Here is a 14207-nt window from a genome sequence, read left to right on the forward strand (position 1 = left end):
AGCACCCATACGATGAAGATCCTACGCCTGTGATAGATCCACCATCTGATGTACCATCTTCGAGAAGCTTGTGTGGTTCGGATTCAAGATACCATTTTGACGATTGTACCATTGGCTTAAAATCGTATAGAAATTATTTTTTTATAGGCCTGGGCATGGATGGGCTATTATTTCTGTAACCGGTTTGGGCCTTCAGATTATGGGCTTCCAGGATTTGGTTTCCAATGAAACTCAAAAGAATTTTTGCACAACGGATTACAATAATAAGTACAATAACCCAAATCATGCATGTGTAATTCAATTAATTTCTTGTGTTTTGTTTCCCACTTCTTAAACAACTCAGTGCTTCGGCATAGTTTTAAGCCCGCTTTGAGAAATTCTCTCATAAAAATTAAAATGCTTCTATTGAAAAAGGAGCAGGCATTCTTGTATTTTTAACATCAAAATATAACTCCCTATTTTGAAACTCTAAAGAAATTTTTTTTTTGAGTTAACATTTTTGTTCCGTTTTCTTATTTTCAGCTAAAAAACAAATTTAGCTACATAAGAAAAATAAAAACGTCCCTGTAACTAAAAATTGAACGAAATAATGGAGAAAATTTGAGTTTTAAGATTCTAGAGTAAGAGATTATGATTTGATGTATAAAAGACAAAATACCCTCTGTCTTTTCAAGAGAAATTTTTTTTTTTTTTTTGTGTCAAAGTGGGCTCAAAACTGTGTCAAAACTTCAGTTCATTTAAGTAAAAGAACACAATAAACATATTAGATTACACATAGATGATTTGAAACATTCCTGTTCCAAAAATACAGAAAAACACAAAAAACAAGAAACAAAAATGTTGTTTAAAATTGACAATGAATGTAAGAGAGAGTAAGTCAGGAGACAATGGAAAATTGTGGAAGAATTTTTTCTTTCACTGTTCTTTTCCTTTTATAATACTAGGAGTTTCTTCCCCCTTGCATTTGTCTTTTTAAGTAAAAAAATCATGTTGAGCTCCAGAATTTATCTTTCAGAAGAACTACCACAGAAGTGAATATATGAGGATTTGCTTTACTCCAACTATTTTTTTTTTTTGGGGGGGGGGGGGGAGTGTTGGGTGGGGGTGGCGTTGAAGCTTACTCCATGTTTATGCCTTCATTGTGGTCATCATTCAACGCATACTTTTTTTAAGAGTAAAAATAATTTAGAATTTCTTTTCTGGTTGTAAAGAATACCAATTATCAAAGTAGTAGGAGCAAAAGCTCCAGGAGGATAAAGAAACTTACAAATTGGACTCTTGAAACAAATATAAATATTTACAGAGAATCATGCATATATCACGTGTAAAAGAGTATGATAAACACTTCTTCAACTGTTGGGTCCAAAACTAGCATGCTATGATTCTCTTTTGTCTTTAGACACCTTAATAGTATAATAAAAGGAAGGAGAAAGCTAAGTTCTTTTTCTTTTTTAATGGTAGAAGGAAGGTATAAGGTGGTTTAATAACATAAGCTTCAAAACTTTATTCCTCTTTAAGAACAAATTTTAATTGTGGGGATTTCCTTTTCCAGCTACTTATACCTTCCAATCACTTACCATTATCCTCCAACTTCCATTGTCTTGTCTTCCTCTTGTTCAACGTATATACTCATGGAGCAGATTGCAGGTAACAGACCAAACTCTTTCTCTTCTCAATTCTAATTGAAATTTGGTTGATCTTTTAAGTAGACTGTATACATGATGTTCCCTCTAAGGACATTCCTGTAAGAGTTCAACATCATATAAGTTCAAACCAAAGAGTATTGTGCGCTAGGCCGAGAGCATCATCTAACAGCCAAGCTTATTTCTAGCTGTCAAACACAAGCCACCCTTCTAGGCTTGGTGCCAATTGATGAACTTCATTCATGTTTTATATTTCTAATTTTAGATCACACTAGGTAATTTGTTGTGTCCATACTAGATATTGTTAAAACACTATAACCTAGTGGCCATAGGTTTAGAGGGAAACATTCTCTTCCCAAAGCTTAGATAAGTCTATTTTACTGATGACAGTAGCTTTGTGCACTGGGTAGGCCTCGATTTTCAATTTCCTTATTGAAACCCATGACCACTAGATTGTAATAGCTAATACACTTTATCCTCACTTAGAAGTGAAAGATTAATTAGTTCAAGATTTATGATATGTTTTACTTCTAAAAAAGGGGGGAAAACTGAAGTGTTCATGCATTTATAATTTGTTCACATCATATGTTATATGTAATGATTAAATAAGAACTGAAACCCCTCCCCCAACCAAAAATAAATAATTAAATAAACAAAACATCTTCTACTTTAGCAGAAGGACCCAAGGAAGAACTTGACATTCCTGAGTTATCGAAAGATAACTATGGCACTTGGAAAGTCAAGATAGAAAAGCACCTGAAGAGTGTAGGGCTCTGGGGTGAAGATCCAAATGATTTTGCAAGACAAGCACGAGTTCGAACAATTATCAGGCAAAAATGTGGAGAATGGGTACTCCCATATATTGAAGGAGTTAATGTCAATTCTGTATGGAAACAGTTGGAGATCATGTTTAAGAACGCCGACGAGACATTGCGAACAACAGGTATGTCTCTATGACAAATTCATTTTCTTGAATATCTAGATGGACACCTTTGATGATGTAAAATATAACTCAATTCTGAAACATGAACTGTTCCATCTAATTAAGGTGATTGAGACTCTTAATAATTGGTGCATATGCTTTACATTTGGCAGGAATATTCACAAATTATACATGGTGGCTGCCCTTGTATACAGCTATCATAAATGGTGATTTAATGACTGTGGTTCAATTAGTCTTAAAAAATAAGAGTGTTCTTAATGCCAGGCTTACTTCTGAAGGAGAGTATCCTCTTCATGTAGCGGTTAAACATCAACAGGTTAAAATTGTAGAGAAAATGGTAGAGATGATGGAACCAAATGAACTAGCAAGAACTGGAAAGTTCAGCAAATCAGCACTTCATATTGCTGCCTCAAATGGAAACCTGAATATTGTGAAGGTTCTAGTAGAGAAGCATGAAGATCTAGTGACACTCACTTGTGATTACTATGAAGGTGAAATCCCTTTAACTGTGGCTGCTAGGGCAGGCAATAAAGATGTTGTTTATTATCTATACCGAATCACTCTGCAACATGATTGTCCACCGGCAGAAGAAAAAGAAAAGAATATTATTAGAGCAATCACTATACACCAAGATGGTCTTGATCGTCCATTAGAAAAAGAGAAAAAAAAGAATATTATTACAGCTGGACTACTTACTTCACTAATTTTTGGTGATTTCTTTGGTAAGTGAAAAGCATTCTGAATTTCTCTAGTTATTACTATTTTTTTGTGTAATGGATTAAAAGTAAGATCACTTATTTATTTTGTTTGTAGATTTGGCTAGTCATCTACTAGAGAGATATCCAAATTTACTATTGAAAAAGGATGCAAATGGGTATACAGCCTTGGGTGCACTATCAATGAAACCTTCTGCATTTCCAAGTTCATTCCTTACCGCGAAGTCTGGGATTCGTTTCCTGAAAGATCATGTGGAGAGTATCATATACTCAAGTAAGTTGTTTGTGTTTTTCCCCAATTGGTGAATCCTTGCCACATAAATATGTGTTTTTTGGACTCGTTTTCCTTTATGATATTCGAGTTATTGAGCCACAGCTTGTTCACTTTCTAAATTACCTTCGAAATGCAAAACACTTTTGTCATTTGAATATACTTTGGAGCAGTCTTAGATGTTGATGATAAGCACAACAATCTTTCGTTGCAAACAATAGGAGATGTTGAAAATCCATCCAAGGCATCCCAGGACAATGTTGAAGGTGACTTCTCTCTCTTCTGTGTTAAGAAATATACAATGATTTCTTTCTTTCTTTCTTTCTTTCTTACAAAGCTTAATTATGATTGGGGGTTGCCCAGGTGGAGATGGGATTACTGTTCGATTTCATAAGGGACTAACTCTGTGGTTCCATGAACTATTTGGGACAGTATTTAAACTAGGTGAGCAACCAAGAAGAGCTTGCACATGAAACTACTTGCATTCCTAAGCCTGTGTCATGACAACTACTCTTGTTTGCAATTGTAGTTCCATATTATAAGGTCATCTATGACATGAAATTAAAGCATCACTGGGCCACAAAGCTGCTAAAAGATATATGGAAGCAAGTGTCAAAAATTGAAATCCGCAGGCTCGTCGAGGATGAACCAGTTAAAGCATTGTTTCAAGCTTCTGAGTTTGGAATCATTGAATTCCTCGATGAGGTCATCTGTCATTGTCCTCAACTTCTTTTACAAACTTATCCAGAGCTTGAAAAAGAGCAGGAAAAATCAGAAGAAGAGAAGGAAAAAATAGGCCAAACTATATTCCATTACGCAGTAACCCACCGCCAAGGGAAAATTTTTAACCGCATCCATGACCTAGGCCTAGTGAAGTATGATATCACAAGGTTAGCAAACAATTCCAAGAATCTTATGTTACATTTGGCAGCAAATTTGGCCCCTAAAACTTGTCTCAATCAAGTCCCAGGTGCAGCCCTCCAAGTGCAATATGAACTACTATGGTACAAGGTAATTTTTCCCTTCTCCCTTCACTTCCCGGACAATATTCCTGTATGCTAGCTTAAGATAATAGGAACATATGCAAAACCTATTTTCAAAACCTTATTACATATTAAAGAGGTTGGTCAAAGTGCCCATAAATCTCGACATTGGGCTACTTATGTCCACATCGGAGATGGAAAGCATCACGCCTCCAGGGAGGCGAGGCAAACCATAGACGAATCTAAGGTTTCATATCAAGTGCAGTGTTTCACTTTTGATATTTTTTTCATTTCTTGTCATAGGAAGTGGCAAGCATCATGCCTCCAAGCTTTGAAGAATTTGAAAATAACGAGGGGAAGACGGCAAGAATTCTATTCACGGAGAAGCATCAAGAGCTAGTAAAAGAAGGGGCAGCTTGGATGAAGGATACAGCAACACAATGCATGGTGGTTGCAACCCTTGTTACCACAATAATGTTTGCAGCAGTGTCCACCGTACCTGGTGCCAAAGAGAGTGACACAGGCAAGCCCAATTATATACATGAAAAGTTTTCTATAGTGTTTGTTTCAGCAAATATACTAGCACTTTGCTCTTCCGTTGCTTCGATGTTGATATTTCTAGCCATCATTACTTCACGCTACGCAGAAGAAGACTTCTTGAAGAGATTGCCCCAGATGTTGATCCTTGGCCTTCTCTTTCTATTTATTTCTATTGCGGGAATGATGATAGAATTTGTTGTAGCTGTCCTAGTTTTAGTTCATTACAATGTTTTCTGGGTCTCCTTTCCTATTGTGTTTCTAGCTAGTGTGCCAATTAGCATATATGCTTATGTGGAAATTCCCCTATTCATAGAATTGACTTTCCCTGCAACTAGGGCAAAAATATTTGGGGTCAGAAAGTAATCAAGTCTACATGGAAGTTGAATGCAAGTGCTTTTAGGTAGTGAGACAAGTTGAATGAAAGGAATAACTTGAGATGTGCATGGTTTGTCTAATTGATTTTATTAGTTGAAGATGATGTATGTCATTAGTGGTTTGATTTGAATGTTAATCATATCATTAGTTGTGTTTTTCCTTTCCAATTGGCAGTTGCCATAGTAAATTATACTCAATGAATTTGGACTATGTTATGACAGTTAGGAGCTCAAATATCAAGGCTAGAACAATAAAAGGAGAACATCCATGATCAAGCCCATTGGATGAAATCAAAGCGTTCCATTCAAGTATTGATTAAAGGCCAAGACCAAAGCAACCAAGAGATATTGTATCAACTTTATTTTAAACCTATGGTTCTACAAATTTCCTTCCTATCATGATCTGAATCCCTAATAAAGATATTCTAAAGATTTCCGAGTAAAAGAAGTAGCTGGGATGCAAATATTCGAATACAAATTAAATATATATCACAATTAAAACAAAGACAATTGAACAACACGTAAGATGATAGTTCCCATACGATGAAGATCCTACACGCATGTGATGGATCCACATCTAATGTACCATCATCGAGAAACTTTTGAGGTTCACATCCAAGATACCATTTTGACGATTGCGCCATCGGCTTAAAATCGTGTAGTTTTTTTTTTTTTTTTTTTTTTTTCCCTTTTTTGCCTTTTTTTCATTATGGGCCTGGGCTACGCTTTCTTTAACCTACTCGGAGATCTAAAGGTATTCTTATAGATATTAGGGTAAAATTTATGGGCCTTCAGATTCTGGGCTTTCAGAATTTGGTTTCTAATGATAAATCAGGCCCATTTCTAAAAACCCAGCTCTGAAACTTGCCCATCTTCTTAGAGGAAGAAAATCCAGAGATGAAGGAAAGAGAAGTGAGAGGGAAGAAGCTTGGCAAGTTCTAGAACGGGTTTTCGGAAATAGAAGGGTTAATCCTCAACGGGATCATAAAAATGGATTTTTAACTTAAAATTCAATCTTCTAATCTCAATTTTTTATTTAGTATATTAAACTTGTTACGCTGTGGTGCCGCACTATGCAGATGATTGTTTTTTCTTCACCAGCATGCTCTCGTCTTGGATAATTTTCCATTGCCTCTTCCCAGTCTTCACTGTTCTTTTTCTTCTATGTGGTCTGTACCTTTCTTCCTTCCTGCATTTCTCTTTTTAGTTAAACCCTATCATGCCTAGCTCCAGAATTTACCTTTGAAAAAGGACTACAACAGAAATGACATGAAGTTCTGCTTTAGTCCACCTTTTCATTTCTGGTAAGTAGCTTTATTCCATGTTTATGCTTTTTTCACTGTAGTCATCATTCGATGCGTACTTTTTTGAAGACTTAAAAATAAGTTATAATTTATTTTCTGATTATAAAGGATACCAATTATCAAACTAGTAGGAGCAAAAGCTGCAACAGGAGAAACGAATACAAAAACTTAGGAATTGGACTCTTGAAATCAATATATATACTTATAGAATCATGCACGTATCACCTATAAAAAAGTATGATAAACATTTCTTTAACTATTTGGTCCAAACTACTGTTATAGCCTGCTTTGATTCTCTTTTCTTTTTAGACACTTTAATACCGTAATAAAAGGAAGCTATAAGCTAGGTTCCTTCTTTTCTTTATGGTAGAAGGAAGGTATAAGGTGGTGAGTGAAACATAAGCTTCACTACTTTAGCCCTGTTTAAGAACAAATTTAAATCACTAAATTAAAGAGTTGGGTCTTCCTTTTTCAGCTATTTATTCCTTCCAAGCACTTAAACATTATCCTCCAACTTGGATTGTCTTCTCTTGCTCCTGTTCAGCATATACACTCATGGCGATTACTCACATCTCAGATGATGATCTTCACTCATCTATTGATACGAATAATGCAGGTAACAAACCAGACTCTTTCTCTTCTCAATTCTCATTGAGATCTAGTTAATCTTTTAAGTAGACAGCATACATGGGGTTACCTCTGTGGTCATTAGCATAGGAATTCAGCATCATATAAGTTCAAACCAAAGAGTTTTGTGGGCTAGACCTAGAGCATCATCGAAGCAGCCAAGCCTATTTTTGGTTGTCAAACACAAACAACCCTTCCAGGTTTGGTGCCAACTGATGAACTTCATTCATGTTTTATATTTCTAATTTTATATCACATTAGCAATTTGTTTGTGTTCATACTGGATATGGCTAAAAAATTTCTACCTAGTGGCCATGGGTTTGGTGGGAAACACTCTCTTCACAAAGCTTAGATAAGTATGTGTACATTGTCACGCTGCACTGATGATATCATGATAGTACCCTTGCAGTTTGCTTATTGAAAACTATGACCACTAGATTGCAATAGGTAATACACTTTATTTCGCTCAGAAGTGAAAGATTGACTAGTTCAAGATCTATGATATGTTTTACTTCTAAACAGCCAAAAATGAGAAGAGAAAAAAAAAACTGAAGTGTTAATGGATTTATAATTTGTTCACATCATATGTAATGATCAGACAAAAATGTGTTTTACTTTTGCAGAATACATGGAAGACCTTGAAATTTTAGAAGCCATTCCTAAGTTATCCAAAGATAACTTTGGGATCTGGAAAGTTGAGATAGAAAAATACTTGAGAAGAGAAAAGCTCTGGGGTCTTGTTGATGAAACAGTACCTACACCCCCTTATGGAGATCTAAATTTTTGGAATGCACGAGTTCGATCAATTATCAAGAGAACATGTGGAGCATGGGTACTTCCATTTATTGAAGGTAGAGGCAAAGCTTGTTCTATCTGGAGTCAATTGGAGATCATGTTTAAGAGTGCCGGCGAGACATTGCGAACATCAGGTATATATGTCTTTATGATAGATTCATTTTCTTGAATATCTAGATAAACTTCGATGATATAAAATATAACTCAAAACGGAAATGTGTACTCTTCCATCTAATTAAGGTGATTCTTTGCAAAAAAAATTTGGGAAATGAGCATGCGATTACCAATCTAGATACTCTCCATTCGAGTGTACAATCCATCACATCTTTACCTCTCACACTCAACCTAACACGAGAGTTCACCCAAAGGGAGAGGATGTGAATTATGCAATTACATTGTCCCAAAGAGAAGCCTGTGTTAGGTTGAGTGAGAGAGACAAAAATGAGGTGGACTGTGCCCTTGGGTGGAGAGGATTTGAATTATGGAATTACAATATCCTGAAGAGAAAATCCTTTTCACCAACACAAAAAAAGAAGAAGAGACAATTCGTTCATATTTCTTACAATATAAGCAATCTCACTTGTTCACTATTTGTCTATTTGAGTTTCGTGGTAGGTTTGGTAAAATGTATTTTACATGTATTCTTGCATTTTTTTAAATTTTTTTTTTGCCAAGTATATATGCCCACCCTCAAATAGTGGACATCTTCTCCACCCAACCTGCTCCTCCACCCATATAGCAACACTCACATGACTCATATTGTCCCAGCTTAATCACTGTGAATGTGGTTGTATGGGTGAAAAGGATTTGGACTAGTCACCCGGCCCTTAGAACAACCTCTCTGAAGAAATAGAATAAGGTTGTTGTATGCAAGAATTAATTAAGACCATTCCATAGGTAATTCAATTTCACTCTCAAATGGACACCCTTGATTAGTAATTACACATATGCTTTACATTTGGCAGGAACAGTTACAAATTATACATGGTGGATGCCCTTGTATTCAGCTATCGTAAATGGTGATTTAACGACTGTGGTTCAATTAGTCTCAAAAAATAAAAGTGTTCTTACTGCCAGGCTTACCTCTGAAGGAGATATTCCTCTTCATGTAGCAGTTCAACATGAACAGGTTAAAATTGTACAGGAAATGGTAGAGATGATGGAACCAAATGAACTAGCAATATCAGGAAAATACCGTAGACCAGCACTTCATATGGCTGTCTCAGTTGGAAACCTGGATATTGTGAAGGTCCTTGTAAAGCAGAATGAAGATTTAGTGATGCTCATTAGTGATTACTATGAAGGCGACATCCCAGTAACTGTCGCTGCTAGGGCAGGCAATAAAGATGTTGTTTATTATCTCTACCCAATCACTCTACAACATGATCGTCTTGATTGTCCCCCAGAAGCAGAAAAAGCAAAGAATGTTATTAGAGCTGGACTTCTTACTTGTCTAATTTTGGGTGATTTCTTTGGTAAGCGAGAAGTATTATAATGAATTTCTCTAGAGGAGCTTCTTATTACTATTCTTTCTGTGTATACTGGGATCCATGTGATTAATGGATTAGAAGTAAAATCACCAGATTATTTTGTTTGTAGATTTGGCTAGTCATCTTCTAGAAACACATCCAAATTTAGTATTGGTGAAGGACAGAAGAGGGGAAACAGCATTGGGTGCACTGTCAAGGAAGGCTTCTGCATTTCCAAGTTCAATCCCTATCACTAAGTCATCACGCGGGTTTGGTATCCTGAGAAATTATATAGTGAACACCATATACTCATGTAAGTTTTTTCCTTTCTTTCTTCTTCCATTTTTTTTTTTTTTTTTCCTTCCTTTAATTGGTGAAACCTTGCCATATATTTTGTCATTTTACTATACTTTGGAGCAGCCTTAGATGTTGATGATGAGCACGATAATCTTTGGAGGCAAATAACAAGAGATGTAGAAAATTCATCCAACGCATCCCATGACAATCCTCAAGGTGACTTCTGCATGTGTGCATGGGTGTATGTGTGTGTGTCTGTGTGAGTGAGATTTTGATGTAGAAAACCTTATGATTGGTGGTCGCACAGGTAGAGATGGAATTGCTGTTCGATTTCATAAGGTATTACCTCTGTGGTTCCATCGACTATATGCGATACTACTACTTAAACTAGGTGAGGACCTAAGAAGAGCTTGAACATAAAAAACTAGTTGCTTTGCTATTTAGCCTCTGTCATGTCAATTCTTGTTTACAATTGCAGTTCCATGTTGGAAGATGACCATTTATGATATGAAATTAAAGCATCACAGGGCTGCAAAGCTGCTACAAAAAATATGGAACAAGATAATCTACGAAATTGAAGACCTCAATTCCGACAACAACTATGATGAAGTACTTGGTGCAATATTCCGAGCTTCTGAGCTTGGAATCACTGAATTCCTTGACGAGGTCATCTATAGTTGTCCTCATCTTTTACACTTTTATCCAATGTCGTCTGAAGTAGATGAGGTAGGAAGAAGACCAGGAGGGCCAACTTTATTTCATCATGCAATCAGCAACCGCCAAGGAAGGATTTTCAACCGCATCCATGAGCTAGGCGCAATGAAGAATGATATCATTATGTTAGTAGAGGAGTCTAATAAGAATAGTATGTTACATTTGGCAGCAAAACTCGCTCCTGTACGTTGTCTCAATCAAGTCCCAGGTGCAGCCCTCCAAGTGCAACATGAACTGCGGTGGTACAAGGTGAACCTATTTTTACTTTCCCTGGCGCCGGCCACCAAGCTTTCTAGTATTCAATTCCTTCCACGTTAATGGACATGGAAAGCATCATGCCTCTGGCTCCTCTTGGAAGAAAACCATGCATAGACGAATCTAAGGTTTCAAGTGTAGTAGTGTTTCACTTTTGATGCTTTTTTTCTTTCTTATCATAGGAAGTGGCAAGCATCATGCCTCCGTATTATGAAGACTTTGAAAACGCAGATGGAAAGACGGCAAAAATTCTATTCACGGAGGCACATAAAGAGCTAGTAAACGAAGCGGCAGTTTGGATGAAGGACACAGCAACACAATGCATGGTGGTTGCAACCCTTGTTACCACAATTATGTTTGCAGCAGTGTTTACTGTACCAGGTACAACCAAGGATCGTGGCACAGGCAAGCCTAGTTATATACATGAAAACTTTTCGATAGTTTTCGTTTCAGCAAACATACTAGCACTTTGCTCTTCAGTTGCTTCAATGTTGATGTTTCTAGCCATCGCTACTTCACGTTACGCAGAAGAAGACTTCTTGAACAGATTGCCTTGGATGTTGATTGGTGGCCTTGTCTTTCTATTTATTTCTATAGCAGGAATGATGATAGAATTTGTTGTAGCTGTCCTAGGTTTAGTTCATTACGATGTTGTCTGGGTCTCTTTTCCTATTGTATTTCTAGCTGGTGTGACAATTACCGTATGTGCTTTTATGGAATTCCCCCTATTCATAGAATTGGCTTTCGCCAATACTAGGGCAGAAGTATTTGGGGTCAGAAAACAATCAAGGTTGACTGCATCCAAGTCTAATGCAAGTGTTTTTATTAGGTAGTGGAACATGTTTAATTTAAGGAATAACTTGAGATGTTGGTTAATTTGTTCTATTCATTAGTGGTTTGATGTTGAAAGTTAAAGCTAGCATATCATTAGTAATGTTTTTCCTTTCGAATAATCAGTTGCCATAGTATTCGAATAATTAGGGCTATATATCTAATTGTGAGCACCTTCTCTCTAGCTCCCTCCATCTCTTTTCCTCGTTCCTTCACAACGTTTCTTCTTGTCTCGCTCTGGAATGGATTGGCCACTCTTCTTCTTCTCTCCTTTCTAAGGTCCCACCAATTGACCTAGTATGTATCAACTGTATTTCTTAAGCCTATGGTTCCATAAAAAATTTCTGGGTAAAAGGAAGGACTTGAGGATGTTGAAATACAAATAAGTTAGAAAAACAAATTTTGGTAACTCAAAGGGGAAGCGCTAGCAGCGCCCTTGCACCCCCACCAAACAATGTTCAGACTTTCAAGTTTGACCTATGCCAACATTAGTCTTATAAACTACCAGCACAAGTACCGATCCGGTCAGTATTACCCCACCGGAGGTCTAGTATAATCCACAGAAGTTGATAGTGACCCCATGCCCTGAGCGAAGAGCACAAAATTGTCCAGTGCGAGAAACAGAGGAGCAAAGGGAATTCAAACTTGGGACATAAGAGTTACCAAACCACTTGGGAGTGAGCTTGGAACCACTAGACTACCTCCGCCATTAAATTTGACAACTAAAACAACTGAACTATTGAACAACTGAAACCAGATTCCATAGGCTCTAACACCTTCATCTTCAGCAATTCTCAAGAACTAAGAGAAGTCCATTGCATTGGTTCAAAAATAATGGGTAGGGGAAGCAGCTCGTGACCCTCTTACTCCATCAAACCATACCCATCCAAAGCATTAATTGGGTGAGGACTAAGATCGCTTCCATTGCTACAGAAAGCAAGACTACAAGAACTAAAAGGAGAGACGCACATCATACACAGGCAACGTTTCGAACATCAAACATAGAGAGGAACTAAGGTTTACCATCTACGGTGGCTGATGAGAAGAGAGCTTTCCAGTGAGGAAGGTCCATATCTGACGTACCATCCTCGAGAAACTTTTGCTGTTCGGATAACAATGGAAAATTGTGGGAAAAAAATTTCTATCTTTCGCTTTTCTTTTCCTTTTATATTTCAGTACCTTTCTTCCTTCCTGCACTTCTCTTTTTAAGTTAAACTCTATGATGCCTGAGCTCCAGAATTTACCTTTAGAAAAGGACTACAGCAGAAGTGATGTGAGGATCTGCTTTAGTCCACCTTTTCTTTTCCTGGTAAGTTGCATTACTCTATGTTTATATGCCTTCATCAAGTCATCATTCAATGCATATTTTTCTGAAGACTTAAAAATAATTTATAATTTCTTTTCTGGTTATAAAGGATACCAATTATCAAAGTAGTAGGAGCAAAACCTCCAACAGCAGAAACTTTTTTTTTTTTTGGTTGTATGTGTGCGGGGTAATTACAAGGAGAAACAAGTCCAAAACCTAGGAATTGGACTTTTGAAATAAATATAAATATATATAGAATCATGCATATATCATGTGGGAAAGAGTATGATAAACATTTCTGTAACTTTTTGGTCCAAAAACTATTATTGTAGCCAGCTATGATTCTCTTTTCTCATTAGACACTTTAATAACATAATGAAAGGAAAGTATAAGCTAGGTTCTTTTTTTTTTCTTTTCTTTTTTTCCTTTCTTTTTATGGTAGAACTTAGAAGTAAAGTATAAAGTGGTGAGTGAAACAAAAACTTCAGTTTAGCCCTCATTAAGAATAAATTTAAAATCACTAATTTAAAGAGATGGGTCTTTCTTTTTTCAGCTATATATTTATACCTTCCAAGGCACTTAGCATTATGTTCCACCTTCCATTATTGTCTTGTCTTGCTCTTGTTCAACATATACACTCATGATGATTACTGAGGTCTCAGCTGATAATCGTCACTCCTCTACTAATGCGAGTACTGTAGGTAATAGACCAAACTCTTTCTCTTCTCAATTCTCATTGAGATCTGGTTAAACTTTTTAGCAGATTATACACATGGGGTTCCCTTTGAGGTCATTAGCGTGGGAGTTCAGCATCATATAAGTTCAAACCAAAAAATATTTTGGGCTAGGCCTAGAGCATCATCTAAGCAGACAAGCCTATCTCTAGCTGTAAAAATACAAGCAACCCTTCCAAGCTTGGTGCCAGCTGATGAACTTCATTCATGTTTTATATTTTTAATTTTAGATCAAACTGGTAATTTGTCTGTGTTCATGTTGGATATGGCTAGAACACTGCAACCTAGTGGCCATGGGTTTGTTGGGAAACATTCTCTTCCCAAAGTTCAAATTACTCAATGTACATTTTGACGTTTCACTGATGACAGTAGTCGTACAGACTAGGTAGGAATCTATTTGCGGTT

The 14207-nt window shown here is 36.6% G+C and overlaps 2 protein-coding genes across 4 annotated transcripts; both read left to right on the plus strand.

The window, feature by feature from the left end:
* The first annotated feature begins 1585 nt into the window (after positions 1-1585).
* Positions 1586-5524, plus strand: LOC149013150 (uncharacterized). 3 transcript variants are annotated; one of them, XM_089159958.1, is made up of 9 exons: positions 1605-1647; positions 2317-2586; positions 2739-3308; positions 3400-3576; positions 3747-3839; positions 3937-4017; positions 4103-4463; positions 4544-4584; positions 4860-4947. In XM_089159958.1, exons 1-8 carry the CDS (start codon positions 1632-1634, stop codon positions 4566-4568), a joined length of 1593 nt encoding a protein of 530 aa, XP_089016084.1. In that variant the 5' UTR covers positions 1605-1631; the 3' UTR covers positions 4569-4584; positions 4860-4947. The 3 variants fall into 3 exon arrangements, with proteins under 3 accessions (XP_089016083.1, XP_089016084.1, XP_089016082.1); XM_089159957.1 differs by having other exon boundaries at positions 1586-1647; positions 2320-2586; positions 4103-4584; positions 4860-5524; XM_089159956.1 differs by having other exon boundaries at positions 4103-4584; positions 4860-5524.
* A 1775-nt stretch (positions 5525-7299) lies between these two features.
* LOC149013151 (uncharacterized) lies at positions 7300-11785 on the plus strand. Its single transcript, XM_089159959.1, has 8 exons — positions 7300-7390; positions 8025-8330; positions 9162-9671; positions 9796-9978; positions 10086-10178; positions 10270-10353; positions 10441-10925; positions 11114-11785. Exons 1-8 carry the CDS (start codon positions 7330-7332, stop codon positions 11762-11764), a joined length of 2373 nt encoding a protein of 790 aa, XP_089016085.1. The 5' UTR covers positions 7300-7329; the 3' UTR covers positions 11765-11785.
* The last annotated feature ends 2422 nt before the right edge of the window (positions 11786-14207 follow it).

Source organism: Hakea prostrata, chromosome 6 (genome assembly GCF_041222555.1).
Source record: "Hakea prostrata isolate BN-2017 chromosome 6, UWA_Hpros_2, whole genome shotgun sequence".
NCBI lineage: Eukaryota > Viridiplantae > Streptophyta > Magnoliopsida > Proteales > Proteaceae > Hakea > Hakea prostrata.

What these genes read in the sequence shown, in the direction of transcription:
- LOC149013150 (XM_089159956.1), top strand. An exon ending in GGAGAGTATCATATACTCAA is followed by an intron (nt 3,577 to 3,746) that starts GTAAGTTGTTTG and finishes ACTTTGGAGCAG; the next exon opens with TCTTAGATGTTGATGATAAG. An exon ending in ATGAACTACTATGGTACAAG is followed by an intron (nt 4,585 to 4,859) that starts GTAATTTTTCCC and finishes TTCTTGTCATAG; the next exon opens with GAAGTGGCAAGCATCATGCC.
- LOC149013151 (XM_089159959.1), top strand. Translation starts at nt 7,330, where the DNA reads ATGGCGATTACTCACATCTCAGATGATGATCTTCACTCATCTATTGAT. An exon ending in CGAGACATTGCGAACATCAG is followed by an intron (nt 8,331 to 9,161) that starts GTATATATGTCT and finishes TACATTTGGCAG; the next exon opens with GAACAGTTACAAATTATACA. An exon ending in AATTTTGGGTGATTTCTTTG is followed by an intron (nt 9,672 to 9,795) that starts GTAAGCGAGAAG and finishes TTTTGTTTGTAG; the next exon opens with ATTTGGCTAGTCATCTTCTA.